Genomic DNA, 26,924 nt, shown 5'->3' with positions numbered 1-26,924 from the left:
TGGAGTTTTTCCTTGCTGAGAAGGAGGGTCTAAGGACAGGGGATGCCCGGACATTAATCGATTTTCTTCATCTACTGTTTATTTGACCAGTTGTTTGTTTTCATATTCAGTTAATTCTGTAAAGCTCTGTGAGGCAACCTTGTTGTAATATAGGGCTCTATAAATAAAACTGAATTGAATTTTCCAGGATCAGTAAAAGCACAATGAAAGCAGAATGACATCATTTATGTGTGTTCTATGGGGCCTGTATTAAAAGGGAGTAGCGAGGTGCCATTTGGAGGTTAATAATCAGTGAGTCCTTAATAAATATCTAAAATCCAATGTTTGTCACTCCTCAGACAAAGAGAAAACCCTCAAATTTTGGCAAACAATTCACAATGATGAGTGATTGTCACCAGTAATAAGTTTTAGAGCTGAGTGATTAGCACGTCCAGTTCATCAGAAGTATGTCTGTGTAAAACATCACCACAATCTAAACTTGCCTCAGCAAGCATCTTCCCACAACACAGTGGAAAGGGTTTGTTCTTTGATTCAGATTCATCTATTCAACATCTTAATCAGACCAACCCATCCTATAATATGAACATATTTTATGTTTCCATTTGTAAAAGTCTGTCATGACAAAGTAAATACAAGTTTTATCAAGAGTTTTTTATAAAAAAAATAATCAGACTTTATTTGTGCTACACAGTTAAAATCCTGAGTCATGTTTTTCACAGAAACATTGAGCAGCAACAATAAAATATTGTAATATTAATTTTAATTAATTATTATTATTAATTAATTATTAATTAAATTTAATTAATTTTAATCTGACAGAAAAGAATCGTAATTTGATTTTATCACAACATCCATAAAATCCACCCAGCTCAGTTTCGTCACATGACAAGATGATCATGGACTGAAGTTGATTTTATTCTATAACACTGGGTTTTTATTGGTTAAAATTAATCAGTAATGATCTATGTAATTCTTTATGCTACCAGCAGATGTCACTAAGTGAACCCTAAAGCTGTCACAGGTCTAAGCCGGCCATGTCCACCTTCACTTTGACAAACAATGTGTCGTCTTTAAGGTACCACAGCGTTTGGAGGCGATTCCAGTTCAACTCAGGAGGATGAAGCAGGAGAATCCCACAGCGACGTTGCTGATGGACTCCGACGGGGGTCGATGGAAGCTTTTGGAGGCGGGGTCGGGTCTGAAGCTGAGGGTCCGGTGGTTCCCTGATCCACTCTGATCCATAACAGACAGAGACACATACTGTCTGAAAGGCCACGGTAGCAGAGCGTCAAAGTCTCCCAGCATCAGGACGACGTACAGGGACAGGTGAGTCCCTCGGCCGTCCACGTCTCCGTTCAGGTATGCTTTCACCGCCATTTTGTAGCCACAACGTCCAGTGTAGAACGGCATACTGGTGATGCATGGGCTCTGACCTTTGACCTCTGCGTCGCTCTTTTTCCTGAAGTCCTGGATCTTCCAGATGAGTTTGCCGTTGTAGGACGTGGCTCCAAGTTCCTGCAGGCGTTGCTTGTTGTGGCCGAGCTGAGCAACATGAAGCTCCAGGAGGCCAGAGTGACGCTTCAGGTTCTCCTCCATGTATCCTGGAGCAAGAAAAGGAAGTGATCTGGTTTAGTTCACATGTTCTGCTCTCCTTAAGGCGGCCATACCCTGTGCGATTATTTCGATCGTTGCACGCAGCTCCATCTCAAACTGTGCGAATCAGTCGTACAGTCAGACTCACGATTCCTGTTCTCACACTGCACGGACTGACGCTCGTATGCAACCTGACTGCTCACCACTGTAGGACCATACACCACAGGACGCACGACACGTTTGAGTTTTGTATCCGGAAATACAACGTTAAAATACCAAGGAATCCGTAAAAGTGCATAGACGATTGTGTATTGGCCTGAGTCATGAAATGGTAGTGCTAAACAAAAAACAACGAGCTGCTTTGGTAATATGTGCCATTATCTGCGGGGAATCAGAAAAGAAGAAAAGACAACGATGTGTTTGGTGCAGGCATTGGTTGGCCAGACGTGGACAGTATGGGCTGTCAATCCTACAGCAGGAACTAGAGGTAAGCTGCAACAGCTACTGCACTAGGACAACAGCCAGCCATCTGTTAGCTTGTACGCGTCTGTGTTTGCGCATGCACAGTGTGAGAATTTGAGGCACCTCGGTTCGTGGCACTGCTTTGACAGTACGATACACTCACGAGGAGCGAGCAGGATTTCAAACAGCTCTGTTTCCTTGCGAACACACGATTGCTGGTCGTGAGGTGGTCGTGAGGTGCTAATCGCTTCTCTTTACCCCATGTACACTGCCCGAAGCACGACACACGATTAGAGGCACATCGGGCCCGATCCCAGAAAGAGTCGCACGAGTGAGAAATCGTCTCTAAACTCGCACAGTGTAAGGCCGCCTTTAGTGGAGCTTCTGTTGTTGGGATAGGCTGATTGAAAACCTCAGTCACCTGCTGTTCTACCTCAATTTCCAGAAGATGTTTTCAACAGGAGCAGAACCAAGTACCTCCAGACACATCTCAGATAACTTACTGTGTAGAAATGATAGTGACTTGTTTCATTTTCAAGTCTTTCAGTGTAGTTGAAGTTCATTTTGTGAATGCATAAGTAGTGGTTTTTACTAGGGATGCACCGATATGAAAATTCTGGCCGATATTAATATTGCTGTTATGGTCGATAACCGATACTTACCGATATCGATATCTGTTTAAAAAAAAAACTAAGATGATCAAACTGTCTAAATACTGAAATCATGCAAACTGAATTTTTGAATATATTTAATTTCAAAACTTGTTTTACTTTCAAATAAGGAGGATACAGGGCCACCATAAAACAAAAGTAACAAACATTGTTACTTTATTGTAACTTTTGCAACTTGCAGCAAGTGTGTAACAAATAAATACAGCTTAACTTCCTCAACCCCCAAAAGGTTATGTGAGAAACTTTTGATCATAATCATAATAATCAGAAATCATAATAAAATAATTACTAAGTTAACTTATAAAACATGCCAGTGTCCCTGGCAACAATGCAATAATTAAATTGAAAACATGTTAAACTCCAGTCAACTTCATTTAAACCTGTGAAAAAGTTTGAAGGAAAAATATCAAAACATGGCCTGACTGCCAGCGCACATCGCATTGCAATCCTCAAGTAAACATTAGAGTAAACTGAAATAATGTTTTCATCAGGCAAACAAAAAAATCACTATATAGTGCAAATCAGTTTAAATCAATTCCCATCTATAACATTTATAAATCAAAATATTAGAAAAGTGACATAACTATAACCGAAAAGGCATGGTAGTCTCTGTACATGTCATAACTTAAAGTAGCCACAATGTACTCAAAGTAAATGTCCCACATTTAAACTGTGTTTCCACCTATCACTGTAGGTTGTAGCCAAGGCCTACTTCATCAGCAAAGGCAAGTTTTTTTTGACAAAGAGAAGCATTTCTGCTTTCTCACACTGGATCCTGTTTCTCTTATCATCAACAATATGTGACGCAGCAGAGAAGAGACGTTCACTGTCCACACTTGTACATGGTGCCGAAAGGTACTTGCGTGCTGCTCTGGCCAGGGCGGGAAAGCGAGACATGTTGTTTTTCCAATACTGCAGAGGACAGGCCTTTAGATTACACCTTGGCTGGGCTGACTAACGGTGTGCCCAAATTAAATGTCCCCAAATTAGTGTCCCCAAATTAAAAATAAAAAAAGGCCAGAGCAGAGTGTAAACGAAAGTATTGACTCACTCGCCCCTGCTTTTTTCCTCCCGTAAAACACATCGGTTATAATATACAAGGCTTGTTCATAACGACAGAGAAACATTGACAACAACACATATGTACCGAACAGGAAAGCACAAGTATTCATGCTTCCCGCAGAAGTCATATTTTGTGATAACGTTAGCACAAACACAGAATCCAAATGCAGAACTCCGACAACAAAAGTTAGTTCCAAAAGGTTTATTGTTCACACACAGGTGAAAAAATATAATGAGTGACAGAATCTTGAGGATAATGGTTGGGGATTTTCTCCTCAGATTCGTCCTCCGGATCGAGGGCAGCAGCCCGTCTCCCCGAGCGGTGTTAGGAGTCTTTTCCCCGACTGGGGAAAAGCAAAGGGAGGTCAGGGACGGAAACAGGTCATACACAGGCAGGCTAACAATCGAGCAACAGGACATAAGACTAGGCAAACTCACATACCGGTAGTTAGTCAGGGCGAGAAGGTCAAACCAGATCAGATGAGGCAGACAAAAACCGACAGGGATCAGGCAGAAGACGAGAAACCGAGGAATCCAAAACAGGTCAAAAACAGGCAAGCAAACGAGGTCAAGTACGCTGGTCTGAACTACTGGAGTTACAAACTGGCGACTGACAAGGGGAAAAGACAGGGTTTAAATACACAAAAGGGAGGGAAGACAACTAGACACAGGTGAAGCAAATTAGGGCGGAGACAGGTAATCAGGACAGAGGTCAGGATGAGCGGGGAACAGGAAGTAAAGACGACAGACAAGACACATGAGGGAAAACTTAACAAAATAAACAGGAAGTGACACACAAAACATAAAGACAGACAAGACCAGACTATTGTCTGGCAGCAGGTATGACATATTTGCGCCGTTTGATTGGTCTAAATCACCCGTTTCGGCCAATGAGAGGTGATGAGAGCTTGGAGATTGACTCGTACGTTGTACGCCAAAGGTTTTCTCTCAACAACCATGCCTCGTGGGCGACCTATAAGTTCAGGCCGCTCACATAACAAACGCAGTGAAACATATGACATATGAATTATCTGCCTGCATGCAGTCCTGTGATTTTGGAATTAAAATCAGCTGGCCATATGCTGATCAATACTTCTGGAAATTAGACTTGTGGAATCCATGCCTTCATACTCTTGAATATATCTGAAATAGTCTGAGAAAACAGGAATTACTGTTGAAAAATCTAATCCCGCACCCACCCCCTCCGCCGATTCCAGCATCTGATGTGCCCAAATTAAGGTAATCTAAAGCCCTGGAGGACTCTCATTTCTGGGAGTGGGAGGCTCACTCAGATAGCCATGCACCTACAAGAATGAAAACAATTGTATAATTATGTATGTCTGAGAAATTACCAGCAATCTGGACATTACAACATGATCTTCCTCCCCTTGTTGAACTCTGAGCAGATGACCAATGCTTAAGTTCAAGATCAAGAGGGTAGTAAAGCATGACTAAAAGAGGTATTTATAGCAATCAGTTTGTTCATTTAAGTAAATCTATTATTTCAGTAACTGCATTGAATTTACAGCACACTGATTAAAATAAAAAAATCATTATACAAATTATTTTAACAGGTTTGGTTATTTGAATAAAAGACTGAGTCTGATAATACTATACCTGCACACTTGTGTGGCTTGTTAGGCCTGCCTGCTGTTCCATGATTGAGTTTTCCTCCAGAATTTCATCATGCATGTCAAGCAGCGTCTCACCCTCGTCACTTCTTCTGACCTTTTTCTCTTGCGGTTCTTTTATGTCCGGTGTCTCCGTAGCTCTGTCGCTGTGCGTAATTCTGTCCACTTCCTTCTGGAGCATAATCACCACCGTTTGCTTTGTTACTGTGTCAAAATAACGATCTTTGTACCTCGGATCAAGTATCGTTGCCAAGCAGTAAAGTGGCTCAGAGAAAGTGCTTCCAAATCGCTCGTTCACAGCTTCCAGTAGAGTGTTCTTTGCTGTTCCAATCCCATGGTCTGTGTCAGCGGCTTTGCCCAGCAAACGTTTTCAGTGCCACAACAGAAGGAATCACGTCCGCAGTGGTAGCCAAATGTGAGCTTATCTCTCTTGTTAATTGTTCAAATGGAGTGAGAAGCACGGTCATGTTTTCAATGAGGCCCCACTGATGTACGGTGAAACAGGTAGGCAGCTCATGATCAGCTCCATACACACCAAGTGCCCGCTTCTGCTCCAACAAACTTTTCAACATATAAAACGTACTATTCCATCTGGTTGTGACATCTTGTTGTAACATCTTGGTTTTCATGCCTAACTCTTGCTGTATGTCTCTCAGCCGAGAGGTGGCAAGTTGAGAATGGCAAAAATGTCCGACTATTTTCCTCCCAATAGCCACACAGTCAGAGAGGCTTCGCTGGCTTAACACGCCATCATGCACTGCTAGCTGCAGTGTATGAGCCATGCAGCCCAGGCTTTTAACACCGCACTCGTCCATTGCCTTCTGCATATTTCGTGCATTATTGCGAAGCACGACGTGCACATTGTCTTTCTGTATTTTCCATTGAGCAAACATACAGTCAAATGCACTAGCGATGGCAGCCGCTGTATGCGATCCTGTAAACTCTTGTGCATGCAAAACAGCTCTCTTCATTTCAAAGTTGTCATCTATCCACTGAGCTGTCAGGCTCAACATACTCATGTGACTTACGTCCGAACTCCATATATCCGTAGTGAAGCTGATGTCGGTCACGTTATCCAGCAACTTGAAAATATGCGTGGCCACCACTTCGTGCAAAGCAGGGAGGGAAACGTCGGAAAATAGCGCCGACTTGGCAGGCTGTAGCGGGGTTCAATATGCTCGATCAGCTGGCGAAAACCCCGATCTTCCACTATGGAAAACGGCTGGTCGTCGAGAGCAATCATCTCCATCACCTTATTCGTTATTTGATCTGGCTTTTGCACTGTCTTTGGCAAATTTCCTGGTTTGGTCGAACGATTGCTGTATTGGGCTCCCAACTGTGGCTCCTGCAGTTTTTGTCTTTGCCTGCTGGCTAATGTTAGCAGTGTTAGCTTCCTGCCACTGTTTGTGAACTTCTGGATGGCGGTTTTTTAAATGACTGATCAAATCGGTAGTGTTTGAATGATTTGACGCGACATCCACCTCGCATTACCTCGCCCTTGCAAGTATTGCATACTGCTTTCGAGTATCTTCTTTTGACACTGTGAAGAACGTCCACACCGCTGACATTGCTTCTCTCCGCTTCAGTTTAATGCCCCACAAATCTGAGCGGCGCTGCTGTCACATGCCCAAACAAATTCCGCATGGCCAGCCCCCACTCCCCCTCCCCACACACACACAAGCTGCAACTAGATGTAAATAAACATCGGGTGTTATCATCGGCCCAGTTTTACTCATCGGCCCGATACCGATATGTTAAAAAATGACTAACATCGGCCGATACCGATATTGATACCGATATATCGTGCATCCCTAGTTTTTACTTAGATGAACTGACGAGTTGATGTTGGGTGTTTCTTTTTTTTTGGTTTTAGTTTTTGAGATCTTCACGCATTCTGAGGAAAGCCTTAAAAGCTGAACAGGTGCATGACATAAACTTCACAAACTATAGATATGTTCTAAATTGTAAAAAGTCGAGTTGCCAGTTTTTCAGCTCATCTCACTGTGAATTTTGGTTTGCACTCAAAACTAGAGGTCTAGTTTTCTAAATACAAATTATTAAACTGTTCGTGGATTAAAATGCAAGATAATGATCTTTAAAAAAAATCATCATATGGAGTTTGAGTTTCAGCTTTATTACCCAGTTGTTCTCTGAGGGCCTCGGCTGCAGAAACCTCCTGGATCACAGCATCCAGAGAACTCCTGAGTTGCTCCAACTCTTCCAGACCAGGACCGAGTGTCCGGGACACCTGCTGGACATCCAGTTGGATGGTGGACAGAACATCCTCCTGCCTGCTCAGAGCCCTCTGACCATAGAGAAACACAAGGAAGGACCTTGAACCTGACGGGTTCATGTGTGAAAGAAGATGAATAACAGTCAACAACAACTGAACTGAGGCTGAATGAAACTTCTTGGTCTGAGTCAGATCAGATGAAACCAGAGGGTTTCAGGGCTCAGTCATGTGGTCTGATAATGGATGTTTCACTTCTACATTATATATACATTTTTTGTAAATTTAGTGAATAAACAGATTATGTCAATGTAGACAGATCGTTTTCTTATTACATACTTTACAAATGAAGGTTATTCTTCTGTTTTAACTTGAGCAATGTCCAACTAAATATACAATACAACAAAGGTAAGTATAAAATCTAAAAAGGCCAACAGAAAACCACTTGAACTGTGCTGTAACCCTGGGAGTCAGTCCAGGCTGTTTCCTGACCTGGACGGTCGTCACATTGTGTTCGTGGCTGTTGCTTTTCTGCAGCAGAGGTCGGGTCTGGTTCTGCAGACCAGTGAGCAGAACACTGTCTGCATGAACCTCCTGCTGCTTCAACAGTGCCTCCTGCTGGAGAAGCTCCACCTGAGGGCAACAGGACATCAACAATCCAAGTAGAATACATAATGAACTGTGGATTGTCAGAGTTCATTCCCTCTGATGTACAAACTGAATGTGGGCTGGATGAGGAGGATTAACACAAGGATCCACTGCCTTGGATCAGGTCATTCCTGCTGATCTCATTGTCAGGTCTTTGGTCCTGGTCGTCTTGTGTCTCGTGCTCAGAACATCTGTCTCCTATACAAGTTTGTAATCAAAACCCTATGATGATATATCAGCCTGTGGGCCCTGTTCCCCCTGACCCCCTGTGTTGACATGACCTTTGATGACATTTTGCTTCATACAACATTGTGTTGAACCCTCACCTACACCTTATGAGCCTTAGCTTGTGTGTCTGCTGTTGTAATGTCATGCTGTTTTCTCACCCCATGGTCTCCTGTAGATAAAAGGTTAATGTGAATATAGTGGAAACACCTACTGACTGATGTGGTTCAATGTGTCTTGTGTGTTGATGAGGATCCTGTATCGATTACTGAATTAATCCAGAAACAGAAATGACAGATGGAAACATCAGCAAAAATACCACAGAGTATAAAGGGCTACGGCGGCAGGACAAGCATCATATGGGTCAGAACCATGGGAAACATGAGGAACGTGACCATGTGATGCAGTTTCATGTATGAATAGTTTTACACCTGTCTCTAATGTGGTCATTTCGCTACCTGATGTTCTAGGTCGACGTTACTCCTCAGAACCAACAGCATGGGATGATTGACAGCAGCCTCTTCCCGGAGCTTCACTCTGCCTTGTTTCCCCTGAAAAACCACATCACCACAAAAATGGATGCACGCTTAAATCCTCTTTAACTGTGGTGGGTATTGTTTTACACCTTGTCTTGTTTAGCTTTATATTGTTCCATTATCTTCTAAACTCAGGTTTTGAAGGTGTTTAAGAATAAACTTAGATATAAGACATGATGGATTGTTATGACGGCATATTAGGGCCACATAAGAAAATAAAAACACTTGTCACTATGCAAATAAAGTTGCAAAATATTGAGATAAAATCCGTAATTTTATGAGACTAAAGTCAAATACAAAGACGGTCATAATTTTATAAGAATGAAGTTGTAATATTATGAGAATAATGTCATATTTCAGGAATAAAGCCATAATATTACGAGAATAATGTTGTCATTTAAAAACAGGTGGGAAAAATATCAATGAGGAACTTGGAACATTCTGTAAGGTTACACTTTCATTTGGGGTTTACGCATGGCGAAATACTGAGCCTATTAGCCCCGCCCACCATCAACACATTATTATTAGTGTAAGGACTTTGAAGTGGGTTTGCACATGTTTGGGTTTGTTTCGTCGTAAGAACCAAACGGATTTGGAGCCAACTGCCTCTTTTATCAGAAGGAACTGACTGGAAGTGGTCGGCTGCAGGGCTATCGGTGGTTAAATTATGATATTTTTCTGGCCTGTATTTAAATTACGACATTATTCTCGTAATATTATGGGTTCATTCTCAAAATATGGTGACATTATTCTCATAATAATACAAATTCTTTCTTGTAAAATTATGACTCTTTTTGTATCCGACTTTATTCTCATAAAATTACGGGTTTTATCTTGATATTTTATGACTTTATTCTCTTAGTGACGAGTGTGGATCTTTACTTTTACTTTTACTTTTATGTCATTATTTAGCCATATTATACTATATGTGAACTTTGGACACACTTTTACTCTGTATAAAATTCACACAAGCTGTTAGAAACAATCTTATTGTGCCAAGGCTTTTCAAGGATACCGTGGTGCCAGCTGAGCCATGGACTTATCTACCATTCACGTAAACACATACGTGTAACAACTCCGAGGAAACCTTGAAAAACACCGTTCACTAGATGCAACTGGTATTCGGATGCCAGCATGCTGTCAGTATGCCTGTTTACCCTGTATGTGCCAAAATAAATCCTTCTTCTTTGAGACGATCCATTGCTTTCACCTTGTCTTTGTGAAACAAACAACAACATGAGAATTTTATTTTCTTATGTGGCTCTAATACGCCGTTGTAGATAGTCCACCAGCCACATGAAGTTGCATTTTCTCTACACATTAAACCCACGGTTCAAGACATATGGACACCATCTTATTTAAATATTTCCACAGATGTGTCCTTGGATGTGCCAGATCCATCAAAGTCCAGTCAGATGCTGTTTGAGGATTCACGATGATACTGTGACTGTTCTGGTTTTGGTTGTTCTGGTTCTGGCTTCGTTGGCTCACCTGGACAAAGCAGCCGAACCTCCTGTAGGAACATTCGATGTGAACCTCTGGGCATGAGTCGCTATGTTCTGTCACCTGGAAACATCAGCACATCTGCTTTTATTACACAGCTGTAAAGGACTCACTCTGTACACAGTAATGATCCTACTGAAGAGAAAAACCTGCTCCAGATCGAACTGTAACCTGAATCTACATCTGCACATTATTTTACAGGTTCTTAATTTTGTAGGTAATTACTTGTATTTTTACTTACCTGGTGATTTTAATGATTGTGGGCTGTTTTCACCCGAATACTTAAGTTGTGAGTAATAAAACCAGTTTTCTTTTGTTGTCTTTAAATACATTTACAGACAAGAAAAGCACTCGGAGAGCACAGACCTCTGCCAAGGCAGACAGGTCAGTGCCCCCCCCCCCCCGATCACCACCAAAATGTAATAATTTTTCCTTGTGCCAGTATCAACATTTCCTGAAAATTTCATGAGAATCCGTCCATAACTTTTTGAGTTTTCTTGCTAACAAACAAACATGCACGCAAACACACAAAGCAAAGCAATCACAATACCTCCTGGCGGAGGTAAAAACAATTAAAGATTTGATTTCCCAAGGACAAGTTAAGGATGAAACCAGTAAGAAACAACTGTCAGAGAGAAAGAGAAGAAGTGATAAAAAGAGAAGCATTGTTTTCTCCACTGGACACAGCTCTAAACGAAAAGAATTGAGTTTGATGTTGAAATGGCAGTTCCTTCTACACAGGTGAGTTTGTTTATGACTCATGAAGGTATAAATTTATCATGCGATGTTATTATCTTTGCTAAGTTGCCATTTGTTATTCCATGGTTCAGACTAAACTGTGACAGTTCTGACCTTGTTTGCTGGATTCCAAACAGATCTTTTGCGCAGCTACTGACAACACAAACCATATAGACCGCTTAAACGGGTTATTAGTGACAGTTTATCATTTATATATGGTAGACTGTTTTCAAACCCTGAGCCCTGCTGAAAGGCAACTGTATGCTGAGTAACTGGCTGTGTAATGGGTTTGACCCTTAAAAAGACACGTGCTGAGTGGGAGCAGGAACACCTCAAATTAATAACATATCACTTCCACTACAAAGAGTAGACCCATGGTCACCTGTTGTGGCTCTTGAGTCACGGTTACGGCACTGCTCGGACGCAGAGGCCGGCTGGTGCCAGTGTCCTCTCAAGCCTGAACACCAGACGCAGGCCGGAGCCACGTGCCACACCCAGAACCATTTGGAGCCTGTGCGCTCGGAGCCTGAGCTCACAGCTCAGCCTCCAAGTCCGGCCCAAGCCAGCCCTCGCGCCTGAACCGCAACCCAAGAACTGCAATATGTATCAAGCCGTGAATAACCTGTACCATCCCAATTGTTCACCACTTTTAATGGTTATACGCAATATACAGCCAACAGGTGACCATAGGTCTACTGCCATACTTGGTACTCTGTCTCTGGGCACTGAGTTCCTTATATTTTTCTCCCTGGTTGGTTCAAACAGAAGGGGTCCTGTAGAAAGACTTCTTTTCATCATGTCCCACTCTGTTTGAGCAGCCTATTACTGCACAAAAGTTATCCATGACTACAATTATTAAGCACAATTATCTGTCTAATAAGCCTGGCACTCCTCTTTCTAGCCTCTGGGTTGTCTTCCAATATGGCCACATAAACATACATCACATGACCCCTGATGTCATGTGGCATCGGTCTACAGAAAACAGAGGTGATTTGTGGTTTTACTGAGGCTGTTTTCCATCTAGAAACTAAGTTAAGCTAACAGAGCTATAATGTTAACTATCAGGTGACACAGCATGTGAAGAGCATAAGACATAGTGTTATTTGAGCGAATGTCAAAATCAGTGTCCATGAGTTTTAGTTTGAAGATGGAAACTTGATACCACAATACAGATGTGTGTAAACTTTATACTTTATTCGGTGACTGATACAGTCTGTGGACCCATAGGGTTAATTCGTTTGTTGGTTTTGGTCCTAAGTGTGTCTGTGTGTGTGAGTGTGTGTGTGTGTGTGTGTGTTGTCTGGAATATAACTACTACATAGAACCACTTTATTGTTTGTGGAACGTGTTTTGTGTCCTAATAGCTCATGTCTCCCATTGTTCATCTTTGTTAATAAAACCAGCTGCTGTGGTTTCTATTCATACTTGCTGTATGTTTGAGGAGATGATGGCCTCACCATGTGTCTGAGGATCTTCATGGAGCAGCTGTTGGGACAGTCCACCTTCACCTGTGAACAGGACCTCTGGATGTGATCCTACAGAACACAATAGAGTCTGAACATCAGCAGAATCCAAAAAACACCACCTGAAGCACTGAAGGATGCTTCATCAGCAACTCAGACTCCTCATAGACTGGATTTAATGATGGATGATAGTGTTGTCCCCTCTGATCAGCAGGAAACTGCTCCGTCAGTCTATTTGCAACCAACATTAGAGTTTCATCACATTCTCATGTTGCTTATTACTTGTGTAAAACCAGTTGAATTTATCTTCTCGCTGACGTAGACATGTTTTTATTTGAAATAACCTGGATAAATACAAATACTCAGTTCAGACAGTTTGGATCAAACCAGTTTTAACCCTGCAACTAGACCCATCTCTACAAGACTCTGATCATGTCCTGAACACCTGGTTTTGGCTCATCGTCTTCCATATATGGAAAATACTTAGAGGGTTCAGCCCTAAGTGTTTTGAAACCCACCCATGAACCCCTCTGATCTGCTGAGGATGACCCTGCTGTGTTTAGATGTAATGAGACCATGCTCTTCTCCAGACCTCAGAACAAACCTATCATTTTCACTCTCTACAGTGTGAGTTAAGAAACTGCTAAAGATTTGGGTTCTCTTCTTAACATTCAGGGTTTAGAACAGGGGTGGGTAATCCTGGTCATCGAGGGCCGGTATCCTGCATGTTTAGATGTTTCCATCTCCCAGCACACCTGAAGGTCATTATCAGTCTTCTGCAGAGCTTGATGATAGGCTTATCATGTGAACCAGATGTGTTGGAAGAGGGAAACATCTAAAACATGCAGGATACCGGCCCTCGAGGACCAGGATTGCCCAACCCTGGTTTAGAAGGTCTGTAAATCCCGCTAACATTTTTTAAGTCCGTGGTTTCTTTTTTATTACTCCACTCATTGAGGTACATAGGGCCCTCTAGTCAACCTGATCAGAAGTCAGTGATTCAGTGTTATCTTGAACATCATTTGTTCCAGATCAGCTCAGGTGTTTGGTGTCTGTTACCGTGGTGATTGACCTCAGAAGTAGAAAAAGCACCTTCAGTGAAAACCCAGAGCTGAGCCTGTAGTGACTTCTGACCCTTTCATTTGTTCGCTGCAATAACAACTGTAAATGTAAATATTCCTGTAATGCACGACTCATGTTTACATTCTGTCTGCACTTGATCCACTTTACCACTTTATTCATACATTCATATGTTATTTATTGTACATTATTGTTCTTCTTATTTATTATATGTTGTATTATTTTTTTTTTTTTTTACTTTATTTTTAACATTTATTTGGTTGTATGTGGTGTGTAATCGTGCTGCTTATATCCCTTGAATTTGCCCCCAGGGACAAGTCAAGTTTATTGAATTTAACTGAATTGAACTGAATTAAATTGAATCCCAGACCTCGGCTCCAATGTTGTCATGTGCTGAGTTGTGGTGGACGTGTTGGTACCTCCATGAGGCTCAGCGGCTGCGGCTGCTGACAGTGTGGACACGCCTCCATACGCTGTGGACAGATGGTCATGTGATGGTGCAGGTATCTCCTCTGTAGCGCCGCCCTGCAGCCTGGGTTGGTGCAGGGCACCTGCTCGTATGGACACGACCTCAGGTGCTCCTGAAACACCATCACATGGGACATGGAGATGTTAACCACAGACGTTTACATCATAAATCAAACATCTGGTTTCGACGGACATCACATTGTTCTACCTCCAACCATCAGCTCAGGTCAGTTTAAAGTTTTACTCTTCAGTATAACTCACATGTATCTGTTTTGATGTATGTTCTGTGATGTTCTCATACTGGTGATTAATGATGTCAAGACTTGACATCATGTTTTTTCTGTCATTTCTTTAACATTTCAATCAAATCTGAGTCATGCATGTCATTCAGTCAGGTTATCTAAGGTCATCTATCCCTCATGATTGAACAATTAATTTTTTATTGAATTTATTGATCATTGCTGATCAACCACACCTGATGTACTAGTGGGACCACAGACCTGTTGGACCACAGATCTACTATTGGACCATAGACCTGCTGTTGGACCACAGACCTATTGGACCATAGACCTGTTGTTGGACCACAGGTCTGCTGTTGGACCATAGACCTGTTGGACCACAGGTCTGTTGTTGTACCATAGACCTGGTGTTGGACCACAAGTCTATTGTCAGACCACAGACCTGTTGGACCATAGGCCTGTTGTTGGACCACAGACCTATTGGACCATAGACCTGCTGTTGGACCACAGGCCTGTTGGACCATAGACCTGTTGTTGGACCACAGGTCTGCTGTTGGACCATAGACCTGCTGGACCACAGGTCTGTTGTTGGACCACAGCCCTGGTGTTGGACCACAAGTATGTTGTCAGACCATAGACCTGTTGGACCATAGGCCTGTTGTTGGACCACAGGTCTGTTGTTGGACCATAGACCTGTTGTAGGACCACAGGTCTGTTGTTGGACCACAAATCTGTTGTTGGACCACAGGTCTGTTGTTGGACCACAGGTCTGTTGTTGGACATTAGACCTGTTGTTGGACCATAGACTTGTTGTGGACCATAGCTCTGTTGTCGGAACCACAGACCTGTTGTTGGACCATAGACCTGTTGTTGGACCATAGCTCTGTTGTCGGACCATAGACCTGTTGTTGGACCATATAATGTTACCTGCAGGTTGTGTAAAGTCATGATGGAGCTGCAGGACGGAGCGTTGGTACAATAAACCTCCAAACTGGAGATTTCTCTTTTGCAGCAGTTATCCTGGAAAACCTGCAGAGAAACACCGACATCACTCAAATGTCAAACAATAAAATAAACATGCAAAAGTCCAGCAGTGTTGGTGTAGGCTTTGTCCTGAGGGGGTGCTACAGGTGTATACTGGGAATGTTTACCTCAGCAGGTGTGATGACGGCGCCATCTACTGGACAAACTGGACTGGAAGGAGACGAGCTCAGCCTGTAACAGACGGTAAGAACATGGATGAAGTTATAACAATGAAGACACATAGGCCGCACAAACTGTGACTGTGTTTAAGGTTAAGTTGGTATTGACAGTTTTTAAGGTGGATTTTGTTACTGTGAGTGTTTTAAGGCAGCATAGCTTAGGATCTGAAGGTGGACCAGGTTCTTACAGCAAGTCCTGGACACAATGGAAGCAGTAAATGTGACCACAGGAGTTCTGCTGTGGGTTAAGTACGACTCCTCTGCAGATCGGACACACAAACTCCTCCTTCAGCTTCAGCACGAACTTCAGAGAGTGTTGGATGGTCGCCAGCTCTGACTCCCAGGAGCGCACAAGGCCCACAGACCTGAACCTGGACCCTTCAGACCCGAACCTGGAGCCATCAGACCTGATCCTGGACTCCTCAGACCTGATCCTGGACCCGTCAGACCTGATCCTGGACTCCTCAGACCCAAACCTGGACCCGTCAGACCTGATCCTGGGCTCCTCAGACCCAATCCTGGACTCCTCAGATCTGAATCTGGACTCATCAGGTCCTGTTGGCCTTGGATCTGCTGCAGCCATGAGTCACTGAACAGATAAGTTCATTGTCATTACCAACAAACACTGTATTACATTATATTTTTCACTGAATCATTTTAATGAACTTTAATGTCTAAAAACAGCTGACTGGTCCAGGAAACTTTTCAAGACCACACCAGTTAGCGTTTGAAAGCTCTGATGAAGGCTGAAGCAACAGCCGAAACCATCAGCAGGTAAAAAAACCATCTTTCCTCATTTCCACTTGTCCGATCACAAGAAAATTTCTAACAAAATTTAATATTAGACAAAGATAACGCATGTAAACACAAAATGCAGTTTTTAATTGAAGGTGTTTATTATTAAGGGACAAAAATGTCAAACCTGCATGGCCCTGTGTGGAAAAAGTGATTGCCCTCTAAATCCAAAAACTGGTTGGGCCACCCTTAGCAGCAACAACAGCAATCAGGAGTTTCCAATAACTGGCAATGAGTCTTTTACAGCACTGTGGAGGAATTTTGGCCCACTCATCTTTGCAGAATTGTAATTCGGCCACATTGGAGGGTTTTCTAGCATGAACCGCCTTTTTAAAGTCATGCCACAGCATCTCATTCGGATTCAGGTCAGGACTTTGACAAGGCCACTCCAAATTCTTCATTTTGTTTTTCTTAGGCCAGTCTGGGGTGGACTTGCAGGTGTGTTTTGGATCACTGTCCTGCTGCAGAACCCAAGTACGCTTCAGCTTTAGGTTATGAACAGATGGCCGGACATTCTCCTTCAGGAGTTTTTGGTAGACAGCAAAATTAAAGGCTCCATTTACCACAGCAAATCTTCCAGGTCCCTGAAGCAGCAAAACAGCCCCAGACCATCACACTTCCACCACCATATTTGATTATTGGTGTGATGTTCCTTGTCTGAAATGCTGTTACTTTTACAGCAGATGTAATGGGACACACACTTTCCAAAAAGTTCAACCTTTTTCTTGTCAGTCTATAGGGTATTTTCCCAAAAGTCTTGGGGATCGTCAAGATGTCTTGTGGCAAATTCTGAGATTAGTCTTTATGTTATTCTTGCTCAGCAGTGGTTACCATCTTGGAACTCTGCAATACAGGCCAATTTCGCCCTTTAGTCTCTTTGGTATGGTGGAGTCATGAGCACTGACCTTAACTGAGGCCTGCAGTTCTTTGGATGTTGTTGTGGGGTGTTTTGTGACCTCTTGGATGAGTCGTCACTGTGCTCTTGGGGTAAGTTTGGTGGACCGGCCACTCCTGGGAAGGTTCACCACTGTTCCACGTTTTGGCCATTTGTGGATAATGGCTCTCACTGTGGTTCACTTGAGTCCCAAAGCTTTAGAAATGGCTTTATAACCTTTTTCCAGACTGATACATCTCAATTACTTTGTTTCTCATTTGTTCCTAAATTTCTTTGGATTGCAGTATGATGTCTCTCTTTTGAGGATCTTTTGGTCTAATTCACATCTTCTTATTCTTCTCTCATTTCATTAACGGAATACAAACAGCGTTATAAGGTGCATACCACCACCTACTGTATTGGAGTGTGCAACATAAAGTTTATTACTTCAGGTCAGGGTTTCTCAACCTTTTTTGAACCATGCCCCACTAATGGCATCATGAACCTACTGGCCTGGTGCCCCCCCATGCCCAGGGTGGGGGGGTGTACTTCTAAAAGTAATGCGACAGACCTATATGAGGAGGACGGACGACATGGGTTATATAGCTCTGTAGATAAAGCTGTGAGAAGGTCAAAGTCAAAGTGAGCTCCACTCACCTTATCATTAACTACCTACTGCCCCCGAAAACAGGTATTATGTAGAAGCCAATAATGTAATAACAACCCATAACGTAATAACGACCCATAACGTAATAAATTTGCCATTTTTAAAATGTAATAGGCCAGTAACGTAATAACTGACAAATAATGTAATAACTTATTACATTATCGGTAGGTTATTACATTATTGGCCTGGTAAAAAAAAAAATTATTTGCAAATGTAATAACTGAGCCAATAATGTAATAATATATTAATATCACTGTATTTAAATTTAATTTATTAGATATAACTTGATAAAATCTCTCTCTCTCTCTTTCTTTCTCTCTCTCTCTCTCCATGTATTTGTCAATTTAACTTGATGGTTAAAATAATCTGTAGTCCTGTCTGCTGCTACTTAGCCTTTCAAACTATCTCCAAACGAAATGGAAGCACATGTTTGCAAACACAGACAATGGTAGGACATGAAATATGTATGACATTTATGACATGTAACTCTTGAATATAGGGATGCACGATTAATCGATTTTAAATCGAAATCGGATTTTTTAATTAGGACAATTTTTTAAAAAGGGAAATCGTAAAATCGATTTCATCTCTCTCATGCCTCCGGGCCGCGCGCCTCCGCGTGCCCGCGGGCTCCCGTAGGCTCTTCTTGTGACAGCGGTCTTTCACAGAAGTCCGTGTAATGACCGGACATTAAATCTGTTCATGAACCCGCAGTACTTATACCAATGTAAGCCGTGGCTTCACGCACGGATCCCGCAATTGAAATATAACTGCAAGCGGATCACTCATCTTCCGTTTTCCCGGATCAGTACCGTACTGTCTTCTTCCGAACCGGGTCCGGGTCTCGGGGTCATCAGCCTCAGCAGAGGAGCCCAGACAGCCCTGTGCCCACACACATCCACCAGCTCCAGGGATAGAATCCCTCCAGTGTGTCCTGGGTCGGTCTATTCCACGCACGGATCCCCCAGTTTAAATAGAACCGCATGGGGAACACTCATATTAACCTGGTCCACGCACACGCACGACTGATGCCTGTCACTGACTGACACTGGTATCACTTCTGTGGGCCAGATACCCAGAAAAGAAAGAAAAAAAAAACTTTTTTTTTTTTTTTTTAATAATTAATTTAGTCCTCTTACTTGCTAAATTTTTCATTCACAAATGTAAGTTCTGTAACACAAAACCAAATATTATTTATGTTTTGTAAGATGTTGAAATTTATTTAAAGCTGTTAGATAAATGTGGAAACAAAAAGGCTGTAACAACTATCAGTATTTGCTCTGATTTGGACATTTTCTTAAAGTGTATTCCCCCTGACAAACTTATGTTATTTTCTTGTTGTATACATTGTTTGTATACTCTACTTCATTTCAAAGATTTAATGAAGAGAAAAAACAAAACAAAACTGTAGGTTCATCACGTGATCCCATCACAGCTTTGAGGTCAGAGCAGTGGCTTGCATTGTGGGCTGCTCACGAAAACGACATGTTGACTGCTGTTGCCTTTTCTAGTTATACCCAAAAATCGAAATCGAAAATCGAGTTTTTAGAGGAAAAAATCGGGATTTTTTTTTTGCCAAAATCGTGCAGCCCTACTTGAATATAGTAATTTTTTTCAGTTAAGGATTTTTTGATTTCCCATAATTGACCACAAGATGGCAGTGGTGTGACATTGACTTTCTTCAGTTGTCCAAACTTCCTTGCTTCCTTTCTAGGACACATGTTGAAAGGTAATCAGAGATCAGTTTTCTTTGGTGAATAGTTCATTTTGTTGAAATTCTTGCATATACCACGTACAATCTTATCTATTTAGTGCAACAGGACATAACATTATTGACAGTGTATTCAAAGTTAACTGACTATCTAGCTAACTGTTGGCTAGTTATTAGCATTATTAACTATTACAATTTGATCATATCATGGGGTATAACATTTTTAAAGAAAAGTGTGTATGTATGTCTGTGTATGCATGCATGCGTGTGTGCGCGCGCATCTGGTAAATTTTGTGGAACAGAATGGAGAAATTGAAAAGATCAAATATGGGACAAACCCTTAAAAAGGTTTATACTCCCTGATATTATTACACTACCAGTCAAAAGTTTGGACTCACCTGGTTTTCCTTCATTTTCTTGACTATTTACATTGTAGATTCGCGATGAAGGCATCAAAACGAATGAACAGATTTGGAATTACGTAGTTTAAAAATGTGTGACATAATTCAAAGCATGTTTTATATTTTAGATTCTTCAAAATAGCCACATTTTGCTTGTATTACTGCTTTTGCACATTCTTGGCATTCTCTCTGTGAGCTTCATGAGGCAGTCACCTGAAATGTTTTCCAAAAGTCTTGAAGGAGTTCCCAGTGACGCTGAGCACTTGTTGGCCATCTGTGGTCCATCTCATGCCATTTAAATGAGGAGGTGAGTCCACACTTTTGACTGGTAGTGTATATATATATATATATATATATATATATATATATATATATATATATATATATAATGTCACAGTAGAGATTGAAATCCAGTAGGATTCGTAATCCTACTAGGACAGATAGGAATTTTAGTTTGTCCTAGGACAAACTGAAATCCTACAAGAAATTAGGATTTGAAGATTAACCCTAACCCTAACCCCCTAACCCCCCCCCAACCCCCCCTAACCCAACCCTAACCCTAACCCTAGGACAGATAGGATTTCAGTTTGTCCTAGGACAAACTAAAATTCCTATCTGTCCTAGTAGGATGACGAATCCTACTGGATTTCAATCTCTACTGTGATATATATATATATATATATATACATATATATATATATATATATATATATATATATATATATATATATATATATATATATATATAATTTATTTATTTATTTATTTATTTATTTATAGATAGATAGATAGATAGATAGATAGATACATAGATATAGATATAGACAGATATATAAATATATAGATATAGATATATATGGGCTTGCTCATAGCCCCTCAGCTCAGCCGCCATGTGTTGGAGTTCACCCCAGTGAATGAGGGGGTCACGCCCCTGCACCTTCGGGTTGGGGACAGGTGCCTCACTGTTGTCTTGGCCTACGGGCCGAACAGCAGTGCAGAGTATCTGGCCTTCTTGGAGTCCCTGGGAGGGGTGCTGGATGGTGCTCTGACTGGGGACTCCATTGTTCTCCTGGGTGGCTTCAATGCCCTCGTGGGCAACAACAGTGAGACCTGGAGGGGGGTGATGAGGAGGAACGGCCTCCCCGATCTGAACCTGAGTGGTGTTTTGTTATTGGACTTCTGTGCTAGCCACAGTTTGTCCATAACAAACACTATGTTCGAACACAGGGATGTGCATAAATGCATTTGGCACCAGGACACCCTAGGCCGGAGGTCGATGATCGACTTTGTTGTCGTGTCATCAGACCTCTGGCCGCATGTTTTGGACACTCGGGTGAAGAGAAGGGCAGAGCTGTCAACCAATCACCACCTGGTGGTGAGTTGGATCCGCTGGCAAAGGAGGAAACCGGACCGACTTGGCAGGCCCAAACGTGTTGTGAGGGTCTGCTGGGAACATCTGGCAGAGCCCGATGTCAGCACGGTCTTCAACTCCCACCTCCGGGAGAGCTTCTCCCAGATCCCAGGGGAGGCTGGGGACATTGAGTCCGAGTGGACCATGTTCTCCACCTCCACTGTCGAAGCAGCTGCTCGGAGCTGTGGCCGCAAGGTCTCCAGTGCCGGTCGTGGCGGCAATCCCTGAACCCAGTGGTAGACCCCGGAAGTAAGGGAATGCCATCAAGCTGAAGAAGGAGTCTTATCGAGCCTTGTTGGCTCGTGGGACTCCAGCGGGCCAAGCGTGCCACAGCCCGAGCGGTTGTGGAGGCAAAAACTTGGGTCTGGGTGGAGTTTGGGGAGGCCATGGAGAAGGACTATTGGTCGGCCTTGAGGAAATTCTGGCAAACCGTCCGGCACCTCAGGAGGGGAAAGCAGTGCGCCACCAACACTGTTTACAGTGGAAGTGGGGAGCTGCTGACCTCAACTGGGGATGTTGTTGAATGGTGGAAGGAATACTTCGAGGATCTCCTCAATCCCACTGTCAAATCTTCCATGGAGGAAGCAGAGGCTGAGGTCTCAGATGTGGACTCGTTCATCACCCAAGCTGAAGTCACCGAGGTGGTCGGCAAGCTCCTCGGTGGCAGAGTACCGGGGGTGGATGAGATTCCACTGCGCACCTCAAGTCTCTGGATGTGCAGGGACTGTCTTGGATGACACGTCTCTGTAACATCGCATGGCAGTCGGGAACAGTACCTCTGGATTGGCAGACCGGGGTGGTGGTCCCCCTTTTTAAGAAGGGGGACCGGAGGATGTGCTCCAACCACAGGGGGATCACACTCCTCAGCCTCCCGGGGAAAGTCTATTCCAGGGTACTGGAGAGGAGGATCCGACTGATAGTCGAACCTCGGATCCAGGAGGAACAATGTGGTTTTCGTCCCGGTCGCGGAACAACTGGACCAGCTCTGTACTCTCCATCGGGTGCTCGAGGGTTCATGGGAGTTCGCCAACTGGTCCACATGTGTTTTGTGGATTTGGAGAAGGCGTTCGACCGTGTCCGCCATGGTATCCTATGGGGGGTGCTTCGGGAGAATGGGGTCCGGGGCCCTTTGTTAAGGGCAGTCCGGTCCTTGTATGACTGAACTAGGAGCCTGGTTCGCATTGCCGGCAGTAAGTCAGACTTGTTCCAGGTGCATGGGGGACTCCGGCAGGGCTGCCCTTTGTCACCGGTTCTGTTCATAATTTATATATTATTATTATTATTATTATTATTATTATTATATTTATATATATATATATATATATATATATATATATATATATATATAGGCTAGAAATTGCTTAGAGGTCTTATTTATGTCTTTGTGCATAAGAAATCATATAAGTGAATCCCCGAAGGAACTTTGTGTTGGTAAATGCAAGTTATGCAAATTTACAGGATTTCAGTTCTGTTCAACATGTTGATGGTCATATGAACTATGTTTTCAGGTCAAAAATGTCCAATTTCATCACAATTAATGTTAAATTGTTCATGTCACAAATGGCCAAGTTATATTTTAACTGAATTTACCTGAAAAACAAATATTCTATTCTTTTAGATTCCCCAATTTTTCTTACAAGATTATATACTACATATCACATGTTTATTTTTACAGGTTGCAATATGGAGTATGGTGCTGAGCCATCCTGCCTATGTTACACGAATACATACATTAAGAATGTCACACGTCACTTTTTTAAATCAACAGTTTTCTAGTAATAAGCATTTTTATAAAGAAACAACAATTCTATATTAGTATTTACTCTTCAGTATGATGATAAACTATACAATAAATAATTATGATCCTAGTTTTTGCACAGGGATCATTTCTGGAAACAGTGACATGGCTGCCGAGCATCAGTATGATGGGATCTGTAACACCATGTCACATCCGTCCACTGCCACATTTGTGTTTTTGTTAATCTGTTATTGTTTTAGATCCACAATACTAACATTTATGAATAAGAGGATAATTAGCAATAGTAAGCATATAAGTTTATTACTAATGAAGTACTGGTACTGACCCGATTATCATGGGTAATGTCACATCCGTCCACCAGCAAAAGTTTTCACATACACGTGCTATTCAAAATCCAGTATTTCTGAAAAAATAGTTTCCACTGTCAAATAATATCAGTAGTCCTGTGCACACATGGATTAGCATTATTTCAACACAGTTCTATGCATTGCCTACAACTTTTTTTTTTTTTACAAAAATGGCCACTCATTTGACCCCCTAAATAAATTTTAGCCGATATATATCCTACTATAATGGACGCTCTGTGCGTCTTTGTCCGGCGTTTGTCCGATGCGTGTCCGATGCGTGTTGCAGCACGGGAGGGCGTACAGGTGTGTGTGTGTTCATATATTATATATATATATATATATATATATATCTATATATATATATATATATATATATATATATATATATATATATTTTTTTTTTTTTTTTTTTTTTTTTTTTTTAATTTATATAAAATGTTTTGTTTTGTAATGCACTTTACATTTTTATCTAAAAATCTCAAAGTGCTACAGGCAATAAATACAGAGAATAAAAATAGAAAATAAGTACGACAGATAAAAACAGTTTAAAAATAAAAACAACAGTTTAAAAATAAAGACAATTAAAACAGCTGAAGCATGCACAGATGTTGGGAGATCATGGAAACTGCTTTCCTGAATAAAAAGGTCTTCAGACCTTTTTTAAAAGCGTCCTCAGTCTGTGGGGCATGGAGGTGGTCAGGCAGGGCATTCCACAAACGGGGAGCAGCAGCAGCAAAAGCCCTGTCACCCATAGTTTTGAGCTTTGTCCTAGGGGGGCACAGACGGTGTGATTGGCCTGACCAGGTTCTGGAGGTGGTGTGGGGGGTGAGGGAGTTCAGTGAGGTAAGTGGGGCTTCACCGTGGAGACAGTGATGGGTTGAAGGAGGATCTTATATTCGATGTCTAGGTCAGGGGTCAGCAACCTGGTCCTCGAGAGCCACTATCCTGCATGTTTTAGGTTCTTTCCCTCTTCCAGCACACCTAACGGTCATTATCAGGCTTCTGCAGAGCTTGAATGATAGGCTTATCATTTGAATCAGGTGTGTTGGAAGAGGGATACATCTAAAACATGCAGGATACTGGCTCTTGAGGATCAGGGTTGCTGACCCCTGGTCTAGGTGAACGGGGAGCCAGTGTAGTGAGTGAAGGGCAGGAGTGATGTGCTCATGTTTACGCCCCCTCATCAGAATCCTGGCAGCACTGTTTGGGATGTGCTGGAGCCTCTGGGGGCTCTGCCAGGGATCCCGATGAAAAGTGCATTACAGTAGTCCAACCTGGAGGAGACAAGGGCGTGGACAAGCTTCTCTGCAGCAGGGAGGGAGAGGGAGGGGCGGAGTTTGGGCGATGTTGCAGAGGTGGAAAAAGGAATTTTTGCAGATTGGCTAATTGTGTTGTTAAACGTAAGCTGAGGGTCAAATACAACTCCCAGGTTAGTGACAGTGGGACAGAGGGGGATGTTGTAGCCGGAGATGTTATGGACGAGATGTGGGAGGAGTGGAGCTGATGGGTGGTGTTGATCTGAATGAGTTTGGTTTTGGTACTGTTTATATATATATATACATATATACATATATATATAGTAATGAGAATGAATAAATAAATAAACTAAAGTCAACTTAACTTTGTCAGGCAGGTCTGATTTAAGTGATTTCTGGATTGAGAACAGGTTTGGCAGAAACTTGTGTTTACTTGTGGTATCTTTGTCTAATATTTAAATTTGTGAGATGATGTGAAACATTTAAGTGTGACAAACATGCAACAAACATGAGAAAACACTTCTTTACACCACTGTAGGCCCCAGTTTCATAAAGCTGAGATTGTCTTGAACATTTGGATATAAAACACTTAGGTTTTATCTTAGTTGAAGTACCTTAAAAGGGTTCATTAAACACATTGTAAAACTCCAGAAAATACCTTCTGCACTCTGAGGATTAAAACACTGAACTTCACCAACAACCAAACATCAAGACCTGAGTTACAGACATTATTTCATATTTACAGTCATTTTTCACATAAAATCAAGTGAATACCATTTGAAATGGGTACATAATATGATTTAATGTAAATCAGTCAAATGGTTCTTTTTAAGGCTATTATTTACTGATGATTTGTCACAGAAATTAGAGAACTGAAAACACTGATTGAAAATTATTAACACATGATTTTATGAAATAAAATAGTTATCACAGTGGCACCAGACTGATGATAAAATGATGAAATGACGCATGAAATATGACAGTTTTATGATGTTACAGTATTATTAACAGTTACTATTAACTTCATACTTCATTAAAATCTAATTTTATGAAAATCTTCACTGAACTTCACTGAATTAAAGCTGCTGGTGTAGATGTACTGTATTACCAGTAAAACTCAGATTATTCCTATCATTAATTTATTCTGTGTTTAATTTATTGACATTCATCTTATTTAATTTAAGGTTCAGTTTCCTCTTGTTTTTTTGTCTCAGACATAATTTAATTACATCGACATGTAAAGTAATAAATACTGACAATAACTGAACAGAGACATGAGTTCATCATTAGAATTAAACTGATGGATCAGGGGTGAACTGGTTCCAGTCTCGACTCTACTGGTTCTACTGGTCTGATTAACCCAGGAAATGAAGCCGCTTTCATTTCCAATATATAATAATAATAATAATAATAATAATAATAATAATAATAATATATAATGAACTGGACAGGGCTGATATCCGAACGGTGGTGAAGAACCGGATCCGGGTCTGTCGGGGAATCCCCTGATCCCGATCATAAAATCCAGTCTAACCTGTTCCCGTTCGGATCCACCTGTGACACAGTTCGAACTTCCAGATCTGTGAGCTCAGGGACCAAGATCCGAAACCAGATCCACCCTCTAGAACCGAATCCGTTTTACTTCAGTTTTGTGTGAAACGCGCAGACACAGTCCTCGTGTCTCTTACCTTCAGTCCGACCGAAACCGTCTGCCGGTCTGTCCTTCGGTCCACCGGTCTGGGTCGACCCGGAGCCGATCCAGGTCAGAATCGATCCGGATTCGGAGGAGGAGGAAGAAGAAGAGGAAGAAGAGGAGCAACGGCAGCGACAGGAAATGACTGAAGGTTCAGATCAGACCGAAACCTGCTGAAAGTACACAACTACACAACAATACACAACACTACACAACTACACAACAATGTACACAACTACACACTACACAACAGTACACA

At 42.0% G+C, this 26,924-nt stretch overlaps 1 protein-coding gene across 1 annotated transcript; it reads right to left on the bottom strand.

Moving 5' to 3' along the window:
* Positions 1-372: 372 nt before the first annotated feature.
* traf5 (Tnf receptor-associated factor 5) lies at positions 373-26,924 on the bottom strand. Its single transcript, XM_030157623.1, is given in 13 exon segments — positions 373-1,078; positions 1,080-1,106; positions 1,108-1,601; positions 7,559-7,724; positions 8,142-8,282; positions 8,981-9,073; positions 10,550-10,624; positions 12,757-12,834; positions 14,262-14,423; positions 15,477-15,578; positions 15,701-15,764; positions 15,940-16,340; positions 26,661-26,924. Coding segments are annotated over 12 exon segments (1,860 nt in total). The 5' UTR covers positions 16,335-16,340; positions 26,661-26,924; the 3' UTR covers positions 373-1,015.

Source organism: Sphaeramia orbicularis, chromosome 1, assembly GCF_902148855.1.
Source record: "Sphaeramia orbicularis chromosome 1, fSphaOr1.1, whole genome shotgun sequence".
Lineage (NCBI taxonomy): Eukaryota > Metazoa > Chordata > Actinopteri > Kurtiformes > Apogonidae > Sphaeramia > Sphaeramia orbicularis.
The sequence above is the reverse complement of the archived record's forward strand: the minus strand, read 5'-3'. Positions and strand labels throughout refer to the sequence as shown.